Source organism: Augochlora pura, chromosome 6 (assembly GCF_028453695.1).
Source record: "Augochlora pura isolate Apur16 chromosome 6, APUR_v2.2.1, whole genome shotgun sequence".
Lineage (NCBI taxonomy): Eukaryota > Metazoa > Arthropoda > Insecta > Hymenoptera > Halictidae > Augochlora > Augochlora pura.
Window position 1 is genome coordinate 5,923,609 of NC_135777.1, and position 22,278 is coordinate 5,945,886.

Consider the following 22,278-nt stretch of genomic DNA (forward strand, 5'->3'; position numbering starts at 1 on the left):
CACCCCGAAGCTTAGATTTTTTTGTTATTCGATTAGTTGCTCGCTTATTCGTTCGAGCGACTCGGTGAAATTGCGTTCCCAAGACGTTTAGGGGCAGCGACGAGGAGAATAATGGTAATTCTAACTATACCGACCGAAAGAATTCATCGACCAACTTCGACCAACGATAACTCCGCGAGAAATCATCGTAGAACGATGACTTTTTCCTTTTTAAAGCAAAGCTTGAGATTTGTACTTTGGGACGATATTTCTGGAATTCTTTATCCAACAATTTTGGATAGTCAGGTTGGAAGTAGAAATGGACACAACTTGGGACGACGAGACACGATTGCGTCGCGACGTAACATGACGGACCTCTCGGTTCGTTGTTACAGTCGTAGATAATCAGCAATTTGAAAGAATTCACTGTATGGATAGATTTACCATTTTTCTCGTCGCTGTGCACCTTGATAGCAGTTTGAACAAATTGTGCGAATAAGTGTGAATCCGATTGAATCGAAGGAAACTGGGGAGAGCTCCACGGAGGATTTCCTTCGCGATCGCGACTGCCTCTATCCTCCCCTCCTCCCTCTCCCTTTCTTTCTCTCTCTCGCTCTGTCTCTCTTTCTCTCGCCCGTCTCTTCGTCTCTCGACACCGAAACGAACAAGGAGGCATACGGAGGCATACGGAGGTATAGGGAGGCGAATGTTGGCGCGAGTGCAACGCGCCATATTCTTTGTCCTATGACACGGCGAAGTTAAAGCTCCGCGCCGGCTAAATTTAAACGCAGCCGCCAGGGCTGAGTCTAAGACCGAGGCTGAGCAGCACCAGCCGCCAGAAACCAGAGCACGTGCTTCAACTAAGTGACGTGTGCCTTCTTCCTCCACACATCTCTCCTCCCTTCCTCGTCGCTGCTTCTTCGACCAACACCTTCTTCTTCGACAACTGGCTCCCTCGCTCTTACCCACGAATCCCTCTAGCCTCACCATCGCGTCCCCATGGATTTCGAACCGTTTCCTCTCTCGATATACCCCCCCAGCAACTGGTACAGACGCACGGTACTTTCATAATCGTTGAAAAGTTTCAGCGGACGGCTCGGTTGGGTCGAGGACGACGGAACGAAGGTGATAGAAAGGAAGCGACATTCGTTTCGTGGAAACCGAACGCGGTACGCGTGTACGAAGAAAACGCGGATGCTTCTAACCATCGGGCAACCATCGATCGATCGATTTTCCGTATGGCAGCCAGGCGTACGACCCAGAGGAGCTGGCACAAACATCCTGCACCTCACACGTGGCCCTAGCTGAGTGTAGAACACGTGTTTCCTCTCCTACCGAGACATCATGGAATAAATCGTACACGGGGTTCGGCCAGCCCCTTCGATACTTCATGGACAGAACGCCTTCTCCTCATCCTCCTTCCCTCCCTCTATATATATATTTAATTATTTTTATTATATATATATATTTGGTTCCATCTATCCATGTATCTATCTATCTTCGGTAGAGATTCAGAACGTCGTTGTTCGAAATAGGATAATTTCACAAGTCTCACGAATCGCAGCAAAAAGATCCGCGTATTTTCCTCTACGTCCGAGATCTGCTCTTTTTACGGCGAGAACACTCGAACAGTTTTCTAAAATACCGTGCTATAATACCATAGACTCATTAAAATGATTAAGCGACACATTACCGTCGCGGACGATTAAAAATAGTCTCTTTCTCTTGATCGTGAAACGTCGACAAACTAAAACTGATCAAAACTTAATAAACAAAAAAAGCGTAAATAGTTAAAGCTTTAATTTTTTTCTTTTCGAAAGTAAGAAACCCAAGATTTTTTAATTGTTTTATAATGCTTTAAACATTCAAAATTAAGATATTTAAATTAAATCGTCTTCGACGTATGGTCGAAGATGCGACCGATTTCGTCGAGTGTTGGGCTTCACGTTTCTTCGTCGTTCGCTCTTCTTTCGTTCTTGTTTAGGATCGTGCCCGGTCGAGAGATGTTCGAAAGAAACGGGCGAATACGAGGCGACACACGACGGGAGAGTCGTGGCGGGAGGGCGCCGATCATTGTCACCCTTCGACAACGACCCGTTCGCTGTGGACCCCACCGACTCTCTCGTCCCGTCTCGTCTCGTTTCGTATGATCTCGTCTTCCTGGATCGGGCCAACGCAACGAATGCCACGGAGAAGTGTTACAAGACTCGATACGTATAAAATAAACTGATTATAAACCATATAATATGGAAAATACTGTAGCGAAACTATTTTGGATGTAGAGCTAAAATGTTTCCGAGTGCGAAGGGTTGACTGTTCGGGGGACCATTAAATTTTGTATTTTCTTGATCAGCGGTGGTCAGTTTTAATTTCGGTCTTCTTCGCGGCCAAGTAAATCGAAAGCGAGTTCTCAGCGATTTTCGAAAAACCCGGTCGTAGAACGAAGGGGGTATATCGCGAGACAGAGGGTGAGAGAAGAAAACGAGGCGAAGAAACTGTTTCTACGCTCTTTGCCCCGTTCTTCCTAATGTAGGGAGGAGACTGAAACGCGATACTTGGCCGGCTACGGGACGTGAGGACGCGGAGACGAGGCTAGGCGAGGCGAGGCGAGGCGTGGCGAGGCAAGGCGAAACGAGGCAAGACGAGACGGCCGAGCGCGAGAGCGATTCTACTCGGGAGAGGAAGGCAGAATGAAAGCAACCTAGCAAAAAGAGAGGGAGAGAACGGTGGCGCGAAGGAAGTGGATCGGAAATAGAGAAAAACAAGAAGGGAGGAGAGGGCCCGTAGGTTGAGTGAACGCGTTCTTCAAGTGAGAGAGAGAGAGAGAGAAGAAAATTTTCAAACTTTTCCTCGATTCGTTACGTTTTTTTCTAAGCGAAACCGAGAGGCGGAGACGATGAAAAAGATAGAGGAGACAGAGGAGGACAAAGACCAGATAGAATAGAATCGTTGCGTTTTCTTTGGAATGGAAAAATGTTATCGCGACGAGCATCTCTTCGGGTAATCATCGCCCGTAATCGAAGATAACCCGTTAACCGTGGAAAACGAGTTAACTCGTCGTTCGTGGCTGGTCGCCTCTCCTGTACGATATTTTCCCGGTTTCGCTGATACGCTCGCGTTCGCGCAGATTCTGCATTGCTCGGATTCCTCGAGGAGACGCAAAACAAACCGTATCGCTCCCGGTCGTCCTTAATTAATTTACGGATTTACGATTCGAACGGCGTTTAAACGAAAGTCGCCGTCCGACTTATTAATTTGCAAAATTTACGCGACAACGGCAGCGGTAACGGATAAACCGGAGGCGGTAGGGTGTTGCCGGAGTTGTCGCGGTTAGTGGTAAATAGGACAAAAAACGATAGGACAATTGGAAGAAAAGTAGAGAAAAACAAGAGAAACGTATATTATAGGTAGAACAAAAATTGGGGAACGATAGAATGGTAGGACAAAAAAAGGAGTAGAAAAATTTGAAAGTAGAAATATAGAAAGAAAAAAAAGAGTAAAAGAGAGGCGAGAAACATTGAAGAAGAAGTAAAAGACGCGGGCAGCCGTCGCGGAGGGAGAAGGGATCCAGAAAAACGACCAACTCGACGAAGAAAAGTTGAGCGAAATAGAAGAAGATAACCCGGGGTTAAGGGGGCGAGAAAAAGAGCATAAGCGGGCAGAGTAAAAGGAAAATTAGAAGCGTCAAAGGGGGAGCGAGAGAGGGCGAGGAGAGGGGGAGAGAGAGAGAGAGAGAGAGGAGGGAGGAGCCGGCCGGGCGAAGGCAGAGACGACAGGAAAGCGAGTAGAAGAGGTAGATGACGAGATTTCGTGGAGGTGCGGGTTCGACTTCTCAAGGTGTTCGGGCTAGAAGAGGAAGAACCGAGAAGGAGAAGGAAGACGAGAAAGAGAGAAAGAGCGAAAGAGAGTGATCCGGTGGGGGCAGTCGCGACGCGGGGAGGGCCGCCGCGACGCCGGGCGTCCAGTGATCGCGCCTTAAAAGGTTCGACGCCGCACGCGCCCAACATCTGCCAGCTCGTTTCTCCTCTCTCCTCTTCGTCTGTTGAACGCGACGCGTACACACGCGAGTTTCATCGTTCTCTCTCTCCGTCTCTCTCTCTCTCTCTCGCGCGCGCGTCCGTTTCACTCTCGTTTTCCCTTTCTACGCAACGCGTGCAGGCGCCCCGACACGGAAACAGAGATGCTCATGGTGGAAAAGAGAACAAGTGAAAACGAGAGAAAGACGGGAAAGAGGGACGCGACGCGTAACGCCGAGTTCGAAGAAAGAGCCGAAGAGAGGACGTCGTGTGCTCCATGAGGAAAAAGTGATCGCGGGGATGCAATTGTCTTTTCTCGAAAAATAAAGAGATGATTTGTATCGATTTTATATCGAGCAAAGACATAGAAATGACGAGTGAAAGTAACGATCTGTGTTTCGTTATCCGATTGTTCGCCGCGTATTAGAGATCGTTTTTCAAATTATATATACATATATATGTATATAAATTCGATGAAACGAACTTTTTGAACAATATATAGTTTGCTTGAAAACAATTTTATTTTTTAAATGGCATACGCATAAAAGATCTGGAACGAATTTTATCAGCCTAATATATGTGCAATATGCGTCGGTATACTGTTTTGGGATTACCAAATATTTAATTATTCGGTGGTAAACCGAATAATTCAAATGTTTCGAATTCACCACGGTTATTCGTTTTACAGATTGAACGATCGGATTACTCGGGACCGGTTGCGCGCAGTAAAAGGAGCAGTGGAAGAGCGGCAGAGAGGAAAAAAGAGAGAAAGAAATAAAGAGAGCGAACGAGCGAGCGAGCAAGAGAGAGAGAGAGAGAGAGAGAGAGAGAGAGAGAGAGAGAGAGTTTGTCGGCTCGAATTTCGTGGTACTTGAACGGTTCGAGTACTCCTCGAGGAGACACCTCTATCTCTCGCACGTGGCCGATAGGACCACGTGGGCTTTTCGCCTACGTCATAGACCGAACCGACATCCATCCCATCGCGTATTGATTGAGAGTGGCCATGGTCGTTTCCATAGCGACGTTTCTTTTACCTGTACGCTCCTGCGCGCATACACGCGATACACCTTTTCGAGTACACACACCGGCGACCCGCATTACACGGAGAGAGAAAGAAACAGAGAGAGGGAGAGATAGAAATAGAGAGGGAGAGAGAGAGAGAGAGTGCTGCCGGCTTCGTACGTAGGTAGTGAAACCAGCGATAGAGTCGAGTCGCCGTCGAACGTGAATCAATCGAAACGTCTCGCTGCAATTGTTCTGTTTCGACAGATTGTTTGGAGAAAAGTTTTTTTACGAGTGGTGACTCTGAGGCACCGTTAAAAATTTTTTAAGAAAGAATATCTTGAATTAAAACGGCTTCGACCGTAAAAACGTTAATAAAGCGCTGAATCTATCGAGCTGGTCGAAATAACCGATTCGACACTTTGTTGTTCGAAGTTCTTTAGATTACGAAGACTTTTCTCCGCGTGAAATTATCGATTGGATATCTCGATCGAAGATTACGTTACATACAACGGAAATGTCACAAAATATATCCAGCCTTGTATAAACGATAAACCTGGTCGAAACAATGGTGAAACGCGTGCTGCCTGGTCCCAACGCTAGCATCGAAAGCGTAGGTAGGTGCGCGTGTCGTACCTGCGCGACGGCAGGCGTTAGCTTCCCCTCCGTTCTGCCGATCCATCTTTCCGTACCCCCATCAACCTGTCCCATCTACACGATGTATCGAGTGAATCCGGATCGAATCGCATCGCATCGGATCGGATCCGATCTGGGACTCTCGATAGAAATCTCTGGAGCGTGCACGCGTTGCCGTGCCACGCGTGCAAAATTTATAATCGACCCCACGGCGACGAAGCAGCGCGCATACCCCGTGCGTGTGACGCGCGCGGTTTCACCCTCTCCTTCTCCCGCCTTTTCCACATTTTCCACCATCTCCTCCTTATCATTCCTCTTTCTTCCTCTCACCTTTGTCCTACTACCAATGCCGCGACGTATTACCACCGGGGGTAGGAGGCCTTCCCGTCGATCTATTAGGTGCGCCAGATTGGTGATCCGATGTACCGCGTCAACCCTTAACCCGATTATCCTGGCTCCACGCAACTTTAAACAAATCGTCGTTAACGACCCTCTTCTATTTTTTTTTTTCGGCGAAAGTAACTTATTATTCAATAAGTATTATTTTAAAAGTGAAACACCTTAAGATAATGATAATAATAATACATATGGACTTGGTTTAGAACATAATAATAATAACGATCCCACAATGAATTATATATAATTTTATAATCAAAATATATTGCAGTATTCATTACAAATATTATAGTCTGATTAAGGGTTGTAATTGAAAACTTTTGAAAACTTGAACGTCGCGCACACGCCACTATTGTAAACGCTGTGTCAAGAACAGAAGGGAACAATGATCTTCTTGTTTAAGAACAGCGAACCAATCAGAAATCAATCGGAGAATTCGTACACGTTAAGCCGCGTAAGGTAAACGCGGATAGCACGTGCTATCAACACGTGGCGATCGTTGCGAAGGAGGGGTGACGACCAGAAGAGCGGGAGAGAAAAGAGAGATAGGGATAGATAGACAGATAGATAGATATAGAGGAAGAGATTGAGAGAAAGAGAGAGAACAGAGAGAGAGAGAGAGAGAGAGAGAGAGAGAGAGAGAGAGAGAGAGCAGAACGCGTTTTCTACCGCCTCGAACTTGAAAACACCGAAAATTCAGCTTCGACGAGTCCCATCGGAAACATGTAATGATCGTTCAGGTGATCGATTCCATCAAACGTGGCGGGTAAACGATACGCGAAGAGTACTTTTTGTTCGAATCGCGAGCGGACAGAGCTCTATATATTCGAAGAACGCGTCGCTGCGTGCACGTGTCATCGGCACGTGGCGAAGAAGGGCGCAGAGCGTGAAAACGATAGAGCCGGGTGGAAAGAGGAGAACCGACTTTCCGCATTTTCCGCGGAAACAAGCTATAGACAATGCTGCCAGCGTACGATAAATGGTACAGGGAACTTGCGTCAACGTTTCCTTCTTCGTTTACGTTTTAAAGGCGGCGCGCGATCGACTTTTGACGAGAACAGCGACGCGACACGTGTACGCCGCACGTGAGAGTAGGCGGAAGGAATCATCGGGAGTCTCGCTCCGTTCAGATTTGCGTCAATCGTGACCCCATACGGGGCTCAAAGACCAACCCTCTCGGCGGCCGCGTCGGCCAGCCAAGGGGAACGAGCGCGGAGCGACGCAATCCTTCGGAACCGCCCGGAAGATACGCGATTCAAAAGAAAAACAATCGCAACTTCCTGATTCACGCTCGCCAATCTAATTGATCGCGACGCAATTTTTCCGATTCACCTTGCTTGTTATGTCTCTTGAAATGTAATCTATGTTAAAGGCAAAGGCTGGAACGACGAACGAATGAAATTACAAAGTTAACTGTAAATTCAGTAAACGCTAGATTATCTTTAGAATAAATTTGGTCGAGGTGGAAATAGGATTCCAACGAAACGATTCTCTTCGAAATGAATTCTTTAACCTGTAAGACCTATAGCAACCGATTTTAGGGTAGCATAGCCGCGATTCACCTTTGCAAATCAGGATTGGAGCACGAAATTTTCAACGATGAAAATTTCATCTTCAATGAAAGGTGGAAAGAAGCCGATCGGAGTATGGTCGAACCGGGCCGAACGGAAACGAGAAAAATCCGGGAAAATTTCCAATTAGTCAAGTGTCGCGAAAGCGACACGGTTATTTCGCTAATATATTTTATCAGGGCTTTCCATTCCGGTTCTAAGTATACACGCCGTGTCGGTAAATTATTCAATCGAGCGTCAGAATTTTAGATTGTACGGATCAAATTAGTCAGCTCCTCGTCCCATTAAAAGATTCTCCCTCCCAGCCTCCCCCCTTCGCCGCCGCTTCTGTCGAATCCGTTTAAACGTTATTTCTAAATTCTGCTTTCGTTACCGAGTCTCCGACCGTAAACCCTGTAACAGCGGAATGTTTCCAGTCGCTGATTCATTTACACGACGGATTCATAACGAATCGATAACGAGTAACGGAATTACGAGAACACGTAGAGAGAGAGAGAGATTTCAAAGATTTCCGAATGCTCGTTTCGCCAACTTTAGGGTAGCTCGGACAGGCGAGCTCGGTCCGCGGGGAACGTGGACACGTATTAATTACAAGGTAGGTAGAGTCGCGGAACCGTGTAAACTTTTTCAAAAATCATCCCCGGCTCCTTTTTTCGCGCGGGCATAATATCTCGAAATTGTATGACGTCGGCGGTGGTCGGGCTCAGTTCTCAGGAAGGTTATCGATGAAACCGTTCCTTTCCGCTGGGTGGGTGGGAATCGATGCCGGCAGGGCGCCGTGCCCGATTTCCTCGTGGAATTTTTATGAACCTGCAGCTTTTCGGATACCGAGCCGAAAATATATCGAAGCCCGTTCAGGGAGACCAAACTTTGATTCCCGATCGCTGATTCTTTCAATGTCATCCGCTTTTCGATTAGATCCACCAGAGCCGGTCTCTGTCTTACGAAGGTTAAATCGATTTTCGAGTCGAGCGAGGGCAAATCCCAACAACGATTTTTGTACAGAGTATACACGGAGTATGTATTTAATTCGAATCGACAACGTGGTTGCGGCGTTGTTCGCGATCAAATTACGCGCACTCGATTCGTTATGAGGACAGGAAGAGAGTGTACTTTGGTGCTTGGTGAATTTCGAAACGTAGATTCGCGATCCCCAAAAATCGAATTCCGTCGGGTTTCTACACGGAGAGCTTGGGCCACAGGAGCCGGCCTACGAAAGAACGCGCACCGTTCGCCACACGTTCGGTGGCAATTCGGCGGCTCTATCAGATCTAGACTTATCGCGAGATCTCACGGAACCTGAACCTACGTAATAATAGTCGGTACAAAGAATCGCATGACCTCGCGGTAAAAAGAACCGCCCGGCACAATGTGGATTTCCGAATCTATGGAAATCAATGGGGCATGTGACCTAAACGTTGACTCTTTTCATTACTTACGAGACGCGTAGCCATCGGCGGAGGCAGCGGCGGCGGAGGCAGCGGCGGTGACGGCGGCGGCGACGGCGGTGGCGGTGGCGCGAGTCGAAATACTGAGCGGACCACGGTTCCGTGTAGTTTGATCCATTCAATCCGCTGGATCCGTTCGATCCGTTCGACGCATTCGATTCTTTCGAGACAGATCTCGGTGAACAGAAATATACATCGATTCTCTGCGAAATTTCGAGTGCTCGTTATTTCACGATCTTTATTTATTAATAAACGGAAGGAAGGAAGCAAAGCGACGTCGTCCGCATCGTTGCTTCCAGATTTCTGTTTTACCGATATGGCGCGAGTCGCTCTGTGTCTACGGTTGCATCGATACGCGCAGATGGCAGCATCTTGCAGAATTTTGCAACATTTTTTTCGGAACCAGTTTGTATTCCCACCAAATCTCTCGCATATATTGTTATTGACGAATTATTTTTTCTAAAGTTCCCAAATACAAAACCGAATTGTTACGTACGCGGGTAAAACGATTCCGCCTGTGTCTGCGAACAAAGCAGGCGATCCTCGCATCTGCTTTACAGTTTCTGTGCGTTCGAAAACTTGTAACGTTGCCATTAATCTCATCCGAGAGATGAACGAGGAAACGTTTTGCCGATTTCCTTGATCCCCATCCCTCGATGGACTCGCATGACTATATTTGCCAAACTTTCGATCGAGAATGATTACGATCATATCTTACTTCCATGCACCCCGCCACAGTAAATTTTCATGTGTGGACATCATGTTCGGTATCAGTAATTGCAATATATATGTATATATAATTTATGATGAAAATCAAATGAAATCTTTACCCTGCACTAGCTTCTATGTACGACTCCAAAACTTTTGCGTACAACGGTGCAAGGTGCATTGGAATTTCTATTACCGAATGGTCGCAACATTGTCTGTTTAACAGCGTCTTTTTAATTATCGCGAGATTACTGTGATATTCGATTGTGCGTATTCAACTTCGGCGCTCGTCGTGTTTTATTTCGTCACGCGACGCTGAAGCAACAAACAATTAAGTCAATCCATTTGTTATTACCTTCACCAAATCCTATTGGATCCACCGAGAACGACTCGCGTCTCGAAGAGGTTATTTATCAGACGCAGTTCGCGGTTACCATTTAATGTGTATCTCGAGAACACGGTTGTTTCCCGAATTTCATCGAATTAAAGCTGCTCCCTGTCATCGGACGGGAGTCGCTGAGCGACCAACAACGAACAAATGCGAAACGGTCATCCTGAAACGACCCTTATCGTTCTAACAAAAAAAAAGGAATCGATAGAAGAAAAACCACGCGATAAGTTCAACGATCATCCAACGACGAATTAGGCATGACAGAGAAAGAAGGAAACTGTCTAGCGATTCTGTTCGACTTTGAATAGGACCTGTCATTTTTTTCGGACATTCCTGCGTTAGAAGAATCAATATCATCTCTCGCGAGGCGAAAAACCTGCTGCTGGTCTATCGAGTTCGCGAAACGCTCGCGCGAAGCTCCAAGTTCAACACGCAGAACCATCGATATTCCCGAGTAATTGAAGCATCGCCGAGAGCGAGCTTTTTTATCTCTCGTGAAAACTGTGAACGCTTCTTGCGCGCGAGCACGCCCATACAACTGTCTGAGTATTTGCGGTTGTTCGCAGTGTTGCGTACGGCACACGGACGCGTACGTGTTTGCGTGCGCGCTCGCCCGTCTGTACACGTCCGAGCCGAGCGCGTGGACAGCGTGTGCGTGCATACGCGCGCGCGCGCGCGCGCGTGTGTGTGTGTGTGAAGGCCATGTTAACAGACTGTAAGTCAACGGATCAGTTCGGAAACAACGAAAGTAGAATGAAATTTACTTACAATATTCACCGGCTTGTCCGCGGCTCCTACAGAGCTTTCCTGCGCAATTATTTCACTCTCCACATTATTACGTCCACGATGCGAGAGGACAAAAAAAAGGGACGGCGAGAGAGCGAGTTTGATCAAAAGCACAATTTTCGTGACGTCATCGGTGGCCGGGCATGCGCGGTCCGATTTCGGTGTTTTTCCATTTACCGCGGAAACACGTGTGCGTTTGTCGGTTGTTTTTCCCCTCTTTTTATCCTCTCTCGTACGCCAACAGGCTTTCTCGTATATCTACGGACGTTCGACACCGAGGAACACTACATCGCTAAGAAACACGCGACATTATCGCGACGACGCGGTTATCGCCCGTTGCGAATTTCGTGTGCGATTATTCGCGAGAGCCAGCAACGGCTGCCGACATCTATCCATCCACTCCCACTTGTTAAGTGACGTACACTGACGTCATCGATAGTTTACCTTGAAGCATGACATTGAGTTCCATGCTGGCCAATAGACAAGATCAAGTTCCCTGTTGCAAACGATGGTGTCGTGATCGTGCTAATTTACGATGTCCTGTACACAAAAATTCATTATGATTCAATTCACATTCAAAATGAATTCGCATAATTTAAACCTATATTAATCAATTTACTCACCTATACATACGTATCAATGTCAAATACAATATTCTCAGCAACAACGATTCGCGGTGGTTTTTCGTTGAAAAATCTGACACCGCGTTAACATTGTCTAACATTGTTTTAAATTTAAATTTACACCCTATAAAATGTTGCTACGGTTCATTCCGCCCGAGATCACTGAACATAAGCGCTTCATATTTGAATTCCCCACAGGAAAAGTTCCTAGATCTGTTAACACAGCCGAATGTTAAATTCAGGTCTGCCAACGAGAGTCCATCGGAGTTAAACTATTGGAAAGTCTTTTGAGTATCCCTCTTAACCTTAATATTTTCCGTATTTTTAAATTGTTATCTTTGCTTGTATACACCATGGTATACTAATTAACAGTCACTGATATATTCTTGTAATCAAAGGGCGCATCGTATTAAATGTAACAAACATTACGGTATTATTGAATTCAGTTCCTGTGTCACGGAATAATGTCTGACGGTGGGTTCATATTGATAAAAATATAACCTATTATAATGTTTTAATACAAAAATTATCCTTCGTTAGAGGAAGTAATTCGTCGAAGATTACTCATCGATGGCGATGGAACCGGTGATGATCGTAGGATAAACATGCTTTTGAAATCGTTCATAAAATGGGTTAACAATCCGGATGTGGATAACATGTTACACGAGAGAATGCTATCGCAGCTTGCTCAATGCGAATTTGCGCAGAAGAAGTCCAGGTTGGTCTCGAATATGAGTCAAGATGAATTAAAAAGCTACGAAATGTTGTCGAAAGAGATAGAAGTACAAATAGAAGAAGCCAAGAGTGATATTGAAAAAACAAAGGCAGAACTACAAGAGGCGAAGCGCGTGAGGAAAAACAGAATCGAATATGATGTATTAGCGAAAGTTATAAACGAGCAACCTGATAGAGTAGAAACAAATTTGAAATTGTCAACTCTTCGTGAAGAATTGGGTAGATTGAAGGTATATGAAATTTTCATTGTACGTTGAAACAAATGCTATTTAGAAAAGAAACTAATAGAATAATATTTTAATGTGCAGGAAAAGTCTGAGCAATTGGAACACAAATTGGAAATGAGGCGTAAGCAATTCCATGTATTGATATCATCTATACATTCTTTGCAAGGAATGTTGGACGAATGTGACAAAGAAATAATGGATGTGAGTTTAGAAAATTATGAAGACACTGATACTCCAACGCCTCCCAAATCTGACACATTGTGATCTAAATGTATATCGTGTACCTAAATGTATGTTTAAGTTTATATAATTTTTTAAACAAGTATTTACTTCAACTTCTACTACCCCCTAAAGCACATAATATAATTTTTCTTACAAGTAGTAAATAAAAAATGAAAAGGATATTAATAATGAATGTTATGTACTTAAAAAATATGTTTACCTAACATATATAGTGTATTATCCAATTTTTAATTTCAATTTGGAAGTTTTGGGAACATGTCTGATTGTTAAAGACAATCTCACATCTCGTTGCAATGTTTGTCCCTCTGTAAATACGTCATTGCATATATTTAAATTTTTTACTGAAGTCGACGAAATAATGTCTGTATCCCTCTCCGCAATCGAATGTAAATAATGATGGTACAAATCTCCTTGGAGAATTAACAAGCTTCTACGTTCTAGTAGAAAACTGAATTCTAAAGAACGTTGATGTATCTAGAAAAACGAAAACATTCAGAAAATGTTAGGCTAATCAATTCTTCGTATAAGTTTAAAATACTACAATTGTTACAACCTCCGAGCTGTCTGAATGTTTGTAAAAATCAAGAAGAGTATGAGATCCACAGCTAATGGTTGTTACAATAGGATGAAACATTGGGCCATCAGTGTGAGCCTAAAAAATGTCAATATATATGAAAACTTTTTTCTACACTAATAAAATATATACATATATATGTGCGTAACGACTTTCGTATACCATTATCCCTTGTCCAGGCAAATATTCGTTAATCAACACATGATTGGGTAATTTATTTGTTTCAAAAATATTGCAGTTCGATACCTTGTTAATGTACTTTTGAAGCCACTGAAAATTTATTGTTAGAATAATTTTCTCTAAATTGTCTTTCTATGTCCTTCTTTTTAAGTACATACGCCTGGTATATCTTCTGCTATCATACCTTTGGGGTGCGGTATACCACCCCAATTTTGTAGCCTACGATGACTTAACTGGGTCCACTTTGGCAATGGAACATTCTTAACATGCTTTACAATTTCTAATTCTTCCTCTTTATTTATAAAGTTCGGTATATAAATAGCTAAATTTGGTACCTGTAATAAGTAAAACATTACAGAATTTAAAATGTATAACCTTCACTATAAAAATAAACAGTATAAATGTGAACCTCTGACACCACATTTTTATTATATTTATTGTTATTATCCATGTCGTAATAGGCAAAGTTATCTAATTGTACAAACAATTAAGAAGTTTTTGGTCAACGATGATAAGTAAGGTCTGTTTGTGAATACGGTTATTCGGATTCTGTAAACAAAGAAAAATGTTGAGAAAACGGTATACATACTTCTTTTTTTTAACAAAGCTGTATGTACACATTAAAAAATATATGTATTTACAATTGCTTGATATATATTGAAGATTAGGTATATAACCTTGCGATAAATATTAATTGTTAGAATTATCAAATTAATGTACAGTTTATGAATAATATTTAACTGATCATTTAAGATTTAAACTATTTTGATAAAAAGAGAGATGAAATCACATATAATTGAATGTTTTCCACATCGGTGTAGAAAGTATTCTTTTACGTATTGCATGTGACAACGAACACGCTATTAATCGTTGAGCTATATTACGTACGCACGTACGTATTTGCATAAAATCAATTCTATCCGCGAAACAATTCTCCATGTTTTCATGCGAAAAACCACACCTTTTCAGAAATATAAATTAACCAAAGTAATTCAACATTATTTATATGTACAAGAAAAAAGGGCAGGATGGATAAGAATCGTATAATAGATCAGATGGACAACAAAAATTTAAAACTTATTCATCAGGTATAGTTTGGAAATATACATATACACGTATTGCATAGTGAATACCATGTATAAAAATTTGTTTGTAGTTTCTTATAGACCATAATCTTGAGAATACTGCTGAAACATTACTAATTGAGGTTGAATCGCGCAGTTTTAAGAGTACCTCAACAGATAAAAGGATTTTATTGAGTTTCAATTCGGGAGACTGGAGAACCTTTTTTAATGTATATAATAGCCATATTCAAACAGATAATTGTATAATACAACTTCTAAAAAAATTATGTTCTTTTAGATCTGGAATTCATTGATATCTGAAAATGTTAAACAAACCAAATCATATAAAGTCTTGACGTTGAATCTGTATGTTTATTTTATAATGTTATCGAAACATAAAATGGTTTTACATTCATTTGAAGAGCAAGGTAATATGGAATTCTATTTCATATTAAATAGAATGTCATAATTAATTCAAGTCATTTTTATAGATAAAATGCAAGCAGAAACAATGAAATCTACAACATCTTTGAATCGTGATGGTTTAGAGAATCAAGAGGTAACATTAGTTTGTAACATAATACAATTTTAGGGAATTGCTATTTGAAAAGCTATAGTATATACAATATAGTATATTTTTACTGAAACTATAGGACAATGCTATAAGCTTAATGATAATTGATTAACTGTTGATAATATACAGAATCTTATGACTAAATTAAAAGAGGATATGCACGAGTGTATGGAACTGTTACGAGGGTTTTTAAATACGTCTGGTAAAGAACTGGAAAATGATACAGAATTGAGATCCTTAATTACACTAGCGTTTACCAAGGAACCACTCGCAGAATTAAGCACATCTAAAGCATTTGGAAACAGTTGGATGAGAGAATTAACTGAAAATTTGATTTCGTTTGTTGAGAACTATAAACAACAAGTAAGTAAAGTAAATAAATCACTTATACTGAGAATTATATTTAATTCTTCAACCTTAAGAATTTCAGCGATCTGAAACACAATGATATAAATTTGGAGAACAAAGATTCTACTGCCAATGTAATACCTAAAAGAAGAAATGTACCAATTATACCAAATGATAGAAACATTCCACTATTTATAGAAGACGACGAACTCGATGAGGAGTATAGTTTATCTGATAATACAAAATATACACGAAAATCAAAGTTAGTAACAATGGCACACTATTTCTCATAGTAACTGCAAGTTTCATAGTAACATTTAAATACGCTGTATAACGTTTCATTTGGATACAGAAGCGTGCAGACAATATCAACGATTTATTCTACAGACGATGATTTGCATTCGTCGCTTTTAAGAAGTAATAAAAAGTTAATGCTGTATAGTCAGGAATTAACTGTAACAAAATCCCACTTATCTATTGTTCAATCCAATTATGAGAAGTTAAAGAAACGATTTCATAAGCTGCATGCTGATTATCATAAATTAATGAGCATTGCCAGAGTTTTAACGAACGTTTTAGAAAACTCGGTGAAGGGCCAAACTATCGACTTCCAAGCCATGTTAGAGTCCTGCATTAAAATCTTTCCAGATTTATTTAATCAAAATGTAAGAAACAATTTATATGTAAGTAGAATTGTAACAAACGACTACATTAATATACGTACGTGTGTAGAATTATATTATTATCATCTGTTTTATTTGTACAGTGTTCTTCGGAAGCGATGTTAGAGAAATGTAATTCCGAGATGAAAGTAATTAAGCAATCGATGCCGGATATTTCGCCTGTACCTCCAAAATCGTTAAATTTTAAGAAAATTAAGTTACATCTAATAAATGGAAGTATCAGAACTAAATTGTTACTATTACAAGCATTAAGAAGGGTAAAGTATAATAACTATTTACCAATTAATATTAAATGGTATTGAATTTGTTTAAATAAATATACGATATTACATTAGAAAGTTACATGCGGACAACTTGAAGAAAGAGAGGAAGCATTGCACGAGTACATAAGTAAAGACCTCTTAGGGCTTTATGGGCGAATTGCAAACTATAAAGGTACATCTATTCTACCGTATTTATTAACTCCGGACAACATCAGTATGCCTCATCCATTGCAACAATCAACCACGAGATTATTAAACGCCTTAGCATCGTTTAGATGTGGACGAGATTATTTGTCGTTTGATTCTACTGTAGTCGATGCGGTATGTTAGATCCAAGTATCTGAACTGTTATTCAAGTATATAATAATCTTAATATTTATTAATAAAATCAATGCTTTAGGTATTCAAGTGCCTAAATAATACTTATGATAACGACATAGATACATTTACGTGTAATATGATTATTGCGATGCTGCAAAAATTATCATTACGCAAACAGCAAAGGATATATATGATAGAAAATGGATTAGTAGAATGGTTGATCCGTCATTTACATGTCCATTACCGCATTATGGATTCTTACCGATTGGAATATGCTACAGCACTGTTAATGAATCTGTCATTGCATCAAATTGCTCGAAGAAGAGCGGCCACTTTGGCATCTTTACTTGTATCAACGTTAACTAATTTGCTTTTAACGGATCGTTCCTCCGTAAGCGATAAAATTCAATCATATATTTTATTTTATGCAAAATAGGCAACTCTAGCTGTAATTCTAATGTTGAATACGTGTTAGATTTTGCCATATATTACTGGAGCGTTAAATCATTTTTTAACAAATCATGAAATTAACGAAGAAGCTAAGAAAATGAAGTTCTCATCTGTATTAGAACAGTATGGTAAATACAAAGACGGTGAAATAAGGTAAATTAGATATATGCTCTCCGTAAATCTTCCTAATTACTATAATTGATAGAATTAGTAGACTTAGTAGAACTAAAGTAAACAAAATTGAACGATATTATAACAGGGAGCACTTGGAACACATTTTGAAAATTCACAAAGGTGAAATTATGATTAAAACAGAAATTGAGGAAATTGCAGACAACGATGAAGTACGTAGTGATTTTTCCATTGACCCATTTAATAAGATTATCATGATCATAAACATGATGTCTTCTTTCAGGAAGAATTCGATGTCGTGGAAAATGAGTTGGAAGAAAATGACCCGGTGAAGAATAGCTATGACGAATTGTTTGGAGAAACGTTGCTTGCATCATACTATACTACATTCCCGAAGACTTTTAATGACAAAGAAATCAATTCGAAAATATCGTCGCATACTTTCATGCACTGTGCTGAAGAACAAATGAAAAGCTTGCAATATGAATATGCATCCATATCAAATGAACAAAATTTGGAAAGGTATTATTGTATTGTCGGTACAGCAATTATCATCTTTGTAGTATTTAATGAAATCGTTGCCTTTCGAGAAGATTCGTAGATGAAAAGTATCACGTAAAGAACAGAAACAATATCATGGTGGTACAGGAACATGTGAAAGAAACATATTTAAGCTCAACGTTAGAGGCACCCAAACTAGTTTCATTGCACAAGGTATTCAATTTCTTTGATTCCAGAATGCCGCGTTTACATCGAAACGCATCCAATGGAATTTTTATACATTCAACGAATATTTTATTATTTCGCTACTTTGCTTTTTCATTATTGTGTTATCACATTTATGTGTTTAAGGCCCAACAAATGAATAAGCCGAGAATAAATGAAAAATGCAGTTCTTCTTCCGAAGCAAGAACTACTTTAGAAAGTTCTGCATTCCTAAGGAACAATTGCACACAAAGAAATTTGATAAAGTTCAATAGACAAATTAATGAAAATCCATCGAATGATAAAAAGTTCCGAAATACTAGTAATGTAAATGCATATTTAAGAATGGAAAACGATACGATTTCTGCACGTGATGATTGTGAAAGTGCCGAATACTTGTATACAAGTCATTTGTTAAAGTTCGTAGTTCTTTGTAAAACATAATCGCGTTATGACGAGATGTATTTTAGCAATTTGATTTCGATTCACCGTTACGCTATTTTCATGATATTTTCCTGCGACTAATGACGTGTAGATACATAATCAAATTTCATTTTATAATTTTTAATAGGAAAGGTACTAATACAACGCTTCCATCTTCGATAAACTTGGATGAGAATGATGTTGAAAGTGTAGCCAATTCAACAGGTGAGGTTATTTTATATCTAGATTCTGTAGCATTGATATAGTTTTCTAAAATTGAAACTACGATGAATGAGAACGTGCAGTTTTTAGTAGAGTAGCTATTTACTAAATAAGTTCGAAATAGTGAAAGCACTGCAACTTTCTTTTGTAAGTACATGTGTTCGTAAACATGAGAAATTGGAGCAAGTGAATGAAAGCAACAATTGCGCGTTCGGGTGACATGCATTTAATTATACATACTTTAATGACAGTCCAGCTTTAATCACCGTGTGAAAAGAAATTGATTGAAATGAATGAGATTTTATCGAACGGTTGTACAATATGTATTACAGAGATTACGATATGTGGAATTCGTAGGTAAGGTTGCAGTGCTTTAGGGATGGCTTTACAGTTTGTAATGTTGAACGAGCAAGAACTTAGAATTATGAATATGGATTAAACGGTCGTTATAATTTTTCAGTCATGGAGAAACTGAGCAGTATAGCGTCGCTGTGAGTCAAAATAGAAACATTAGAGCGCACTGTTTATTCATGAAATTATGCACGCTGCACCATCTCCGAATCACGCACAATTATACCTATTTTCCAACGGAGGTTTCAATATGTTCACATAGTATATTCGCTATATGAAATTTGATATTTTGTTCGTTGGCATCTATTGTTGCGTTCAATGCTGCTAAAACTGATTTTTTTGTAGGAACGCCAGTGATGACAATAAGATTGTAAGCGGCAATAGTTGTTACACTCAGGAAATCGATCTTGACACGGAAAATGCGTTTCTGGCAAAACCAAAGCTCCCTAGAACACCTCAATAATTTTTCTTGTTCTAATCTTTATTTATCATTTTTTACCGTAAAAAGATCGAGCTGATGAAAATTACGGTCACGTTCGCACACTTATTTCAGATAACTTTATTTTAAACAACGTATAAACAACAATGTGATTTTCATTAGGTTTAAATAGGCATACAATAAATATGTACAAAATACAATATGTTCATCACATTTCTCACAGAGAGACACGAAAAAGGCAGAAAACCGAAGACTGTTAATAATAACCAGAATATATGGTTCCATGTCCGGGGACGTGTCCACTACTGCTGCGGTATCTCCTGAGCATATGGCTGTCTGCGTAGCTGTTGCCATTGTAAGCACCATGTAAACTCGGCATTGTGGCATAAGCAGCGGAAGAGCTGCCTGGGTAGCTGATATAACTTGGTTTACCCTTGTAATTTGCAGCAGATTTAGTTGAGTAGGATGGTGCCCTATCCCCGAGATAACTTTGGGCGCTATAGCTGCCCGGCCTGCTGTCTTTAAACGTTGTTGCCTTACCTTTTCCGTAATTACCATAATTACCGTAATTACCAAACGAATAGTCAGGCTCTGGTTCCTTTGAAAGATAGTTGAAGCCAGCATTGAGGGCATAGTCTCCCAGGTACTTGTTATATTTGCTATACTTGCCCGTACTCACTGTACCGTATTGGGATACATCCGAGGTACCCCTCAAGTTACCGAGCAGAGTGCTACTACTGGCAGACATCGGCAGGTACATCGAAGAAACGTAATCTCTTGCCCCGTTTCCATGACTGCCTCGCACGTAGCGGGTTTCGGGATGAAGAGAGTAAACGTCGTTCGCATATTTGCCGTTACCAGCTCCGAATACGCTTTCCTTGTGTTTCCCGTAAGAGTAATCTGTGCTAGGACTGTTCAATAAGCTGGGAAGTTCTCTGGTAAATGTTTGATCGCCGTCCATGTATCCCCCTGTGGCCGTCGTGTGGCTCCTGAATGCGTCCGTGGAATAGTCTCTGAAAGGTGAACTTTCAGATGTCAGTCCAGGAAAATTGCCAGTGTTGGTGGCTCCAGGTAAATTGTCGGAGAATCTCATATATTCTGGACTTTTGTGTTTGCTGTTGGAGAATGACATTGCCTGGCCGAACTCGGACCCCGTTTGATCCATACTTTGAGCATATCCGCCAAATGTCGAATCTCCGTTGTTGTTGTTGTTGTTCGCGTTCGCGTAGCTCTCGAACGACGATTGGATAGGATCGTTCATAAAATAGGAGCTGGCGCCAAGATTGTCCCGTACATTGCTAGAAAATCCTTGGAAGCCAGGATTGTGCGCGTTCTGCGAAAATCCGCTGTAAGAATTGCCTCTCAGACTTTCTTCAAGGCTGGTTTGGCTTCGACCGTTACTCAGCGAGTGTCCGCTAGTCCCGGCTGAATAAAGTTCCGTGTTCTCTCTGTGGCCGTCTTTAATGATGTTGCTGTTGTACTCAAACGCATTGTCCCCTGTTATCGAATAGCCTGCGTTAGACAAAGGTTACTTGAGAATTTATCATTTAGCAGAACTTTTCTCAAATTTTCTCGACGCGAATACGTACTGGTGACCGGTGGTTCAGCGCGCACTAACAAGATGCTGCCAAAGATCACCGTCTTCTAAAATCAACATACAACGCTATAGACGATTAAACTATATATATATATATTTTTTTTTTCTTTCTTTCAATTAATCTCGTTCAACACTCAGACTTATCGTACTCACAAGCGAAATGATTTTCGCCATGACAGGGGAGGTCCTAGATTAGACAACGACGAGCTACGTGCTACGAACCCGCTGCGAAGCCGGCGTTCCTTTACTAAATTCGAACTATACACATACTGGCATGTGAATCTGTTCCTTACGGTTTTATACTCCTAGGAATCCCTCCTCGCTCGTAAAAAGGTAAAAGCGATCTTGATGTGCACATACTGATAGAACATTGGTTGGTACTCGACCATACAGAGCAGGGAGAAAGAGTCAACCTGATTTAACTCTTCACTTTTACAGGGAAAGCAATGGGTCAGTCGTGTGCCTGGCTATTCATAGTGAACTATGAGCGGCATGACCTACCTAGGAGTAATTAGACTTTTTAATACACGTAGAAAAGTGTCCCTTTCACGAGGTACCAGTTACGAGATTACATCGCCATTGCCATTGCCATTGCCATTGCCATTGCCATTGCCACTGCCACTGCCATTGTCATCGCCATCGCCATCGTGTAGCTAAAGGATATATACAAGCGAATATTTTCAAACTCCTTATTCTGGATTGAGATTAAAGTTATTATCGATATCTTGAATTTTCCTAATTTACTTTGGGACACTTGCTCTTCAGTTTTTTACATTTCCACGTATACTTAGTCCGATCAAAGATCCTTTCGCATAAAGATACATGCATACGTTCACGATGACCTAATTTCTATATATTATCAATTAGCATTGTCGAGTTTTACAGATATGTATTTGTTACGGTACGTGGATAGATAGCTTTCGTTCGTGAAACGAAAGTAAATTATATTACATGGGTATTCTGAATCCTATAGTAATCACTTGAAATGGACGCGAAGAGAAATGGAAGCCCTGTAAAAGAAGGGACATGCATTGAACACGATGGAAAATGTAGATCACAATAGGGAATTGAGTAATTCTTGTTAGGTTTACATCATTGTTTGCACGCCGAGAAGTCGAGAATCTCGGTTCTATTTACGCGATTTCGTCGTTATCTTTAACGGTACAATGGCATCGTCCTGGATTGTCGTAT

At 41.0% G+C, this 22,278-nt stretch overlaps 5 protein-coding genes across 25 annotated transcripts in view; 2 read left to right on the forward strand and 3 right to left on the reverse strand.

The window, feature by feature from the left end:
* Mef2 (myocyte enhancer factor 2) overlaps positions 1–11,054 on the reverse strand; it is a 42,947-nt gene extending 31,893 nt beyond the window's left edge. For 5 of the 10 annotated variants that reach the window (XM_078183438.1, XM_078183447.1, XM_078183445.1 and 2 more), the window contains exon 1: positions 10,916–11,038. The gene's annotated coding sequence lies outside the window, so the exon portion shown is untranslated. Of the gene's footprint in view, positions 1–9,039; positions 9,252–10,915 lie in introns of all 10 variants that reach the window. The other 5 variants (XM_078183443.1, XM_078183440.1, XM_078183436.1 and 2 more) reach the window with 3 other exon arrangements.
* A 635-nt stretch (positions 11,055–11,689) lies between these two features.
* On the forward strand, positions 11,690–12,843 carry Thoc7 (THO complex subunit 7). The gene is made up of 3 exons (XM_078183457.1): positions 11,690–12,030; positions 12,097–12,521; positions 12,600–12,843. Exons 1-3 carry the CDS (start codon positions 12,021–12,023, stop codon positions 12,780–12,782), a joined length of 618 nt encoding a protein of 205 aa, XP_078039583.1. The 5' UTR covers positions 11,690–12,020; the 3' UTR covers positions 12,783–12,843.
* Positions 12,844–12,967: 124 nt separating this feature from the next.
* On the reverse strand, positions 12,968–19,033 carry LOC144471423 (putative RNA/DNA demethylase ALKBH6). 4 transcript variants are annotated; one of them, XM_078183453.1, is made up of 6 exons: positions 18,941–19,033; positions 13,925–14,064; positions 13,674–13,850; positions 13,498–13,605; positions 13,315–13,413; positions 12,968–13,235 (listed from the first exon to the last, which is right to left on the reverse strand). In XM_078183453.1, the coding sequence occupies exons 2-6, from the start codon at positions 13,964–13,966 to the stop codon at positions 12,978–12,980; spliced, it is 684 nt and encodes a 227-aa protein (XP_078039579.1). In that variant the 5' UTR covers positions 13,967–14,064; positions 18,941–19,033; the 3' UTR covers positions 12,968–12,977. The 4 variants fall into 4 exon arrangements, with proteins under 4 accessions (XP_078039579.1, XP_078039582.1, XP_078039580.1 ...); XM_078183456.1 differs by lacking the exon at positions 18,941–19,033 and adding an exon at positions 14,477–14,495; XM_078183454.1 differs by lacking the exon at positions 18,941–19,033 and adding an exon at positions 14,193–14,389.
* LOC144471418 (lisH domain-containing protein ARMC9) lies at positions 14,292–19,678 on the forward strand. Of its 9 annotated transcripts, none has more exons than XM_078183428.1 (18): positions 14,292–14,407; positions 14,485–14,603; positions 14,672–14,809; positions 14,878–15,007; positions 15,071–15,138; positions 15,283–15,516; positions 15,576–15,763; positions 15,854–16,184; positions 16,268–16,441; positions 16,520–16,768; positions 16,848–17,159; positions 17,244–17,371; positions 17,478–17,562; positions 17,634–17,872; positions 17,944–18,474; positions 18,627–18,703; positions 19,161–19,191; positions 19,397–19,678. In XM_078183428.1, exons 2-18 carry the CDS (start codon positions 14,544–14,546, stop codon positions 19,512–19,514), a joined length of 3,093 nt encoding a protein of 1,030 aa, XP_078039554.1. In that variant the 5' UTR covers positions 14,292–14,407; positions 14,485–14,543; the 3' UTR covers positions 19,515–19,678. The 9 variants fall into 9 exon arrangements, 6 of the variants coding, with proteins under 6 accessions (XP_078039554.1, XP_078039556.1, XP_078039555.1 ...); XM_078183430.1 differs by having other exon boundaries at positions 14,391–14,603; positions 17,944–18,064; positions 18,203–18,474; positions 19,397–19,677; XR_013494272.1 differs by having other exon boundaries at positions 14,391–14,603; positions 19,161–19,312; positions 19,397–19,528.
* A 55-nt stretch (positions 19,679–19,733) lies between these two features.
* On the reverse strand, positions 19,734–21,396 carry LOC144471420 (uncharacterized). The gene is made up of 3 exons (XM_078183449.1): positions 21,241–21,396; positions 21,080–21,134; positions 19,734–21,002 (listed from the first exon to the last, which is right to left on the reverse strand). Exons 1-3 carry the CDS (start codon positions 21,259–21,261, stop codon positions 19,747–19,749), a joined length of 1,332 nt encoding a protein of 443 aa, XP_078039575.1. The 5' UTR covers positions 21,262–21,396; the 3' UTR covers positions 19,734–19,746.
* Positions 21,397–22,278: the final 882 nt, after the last annotated feature.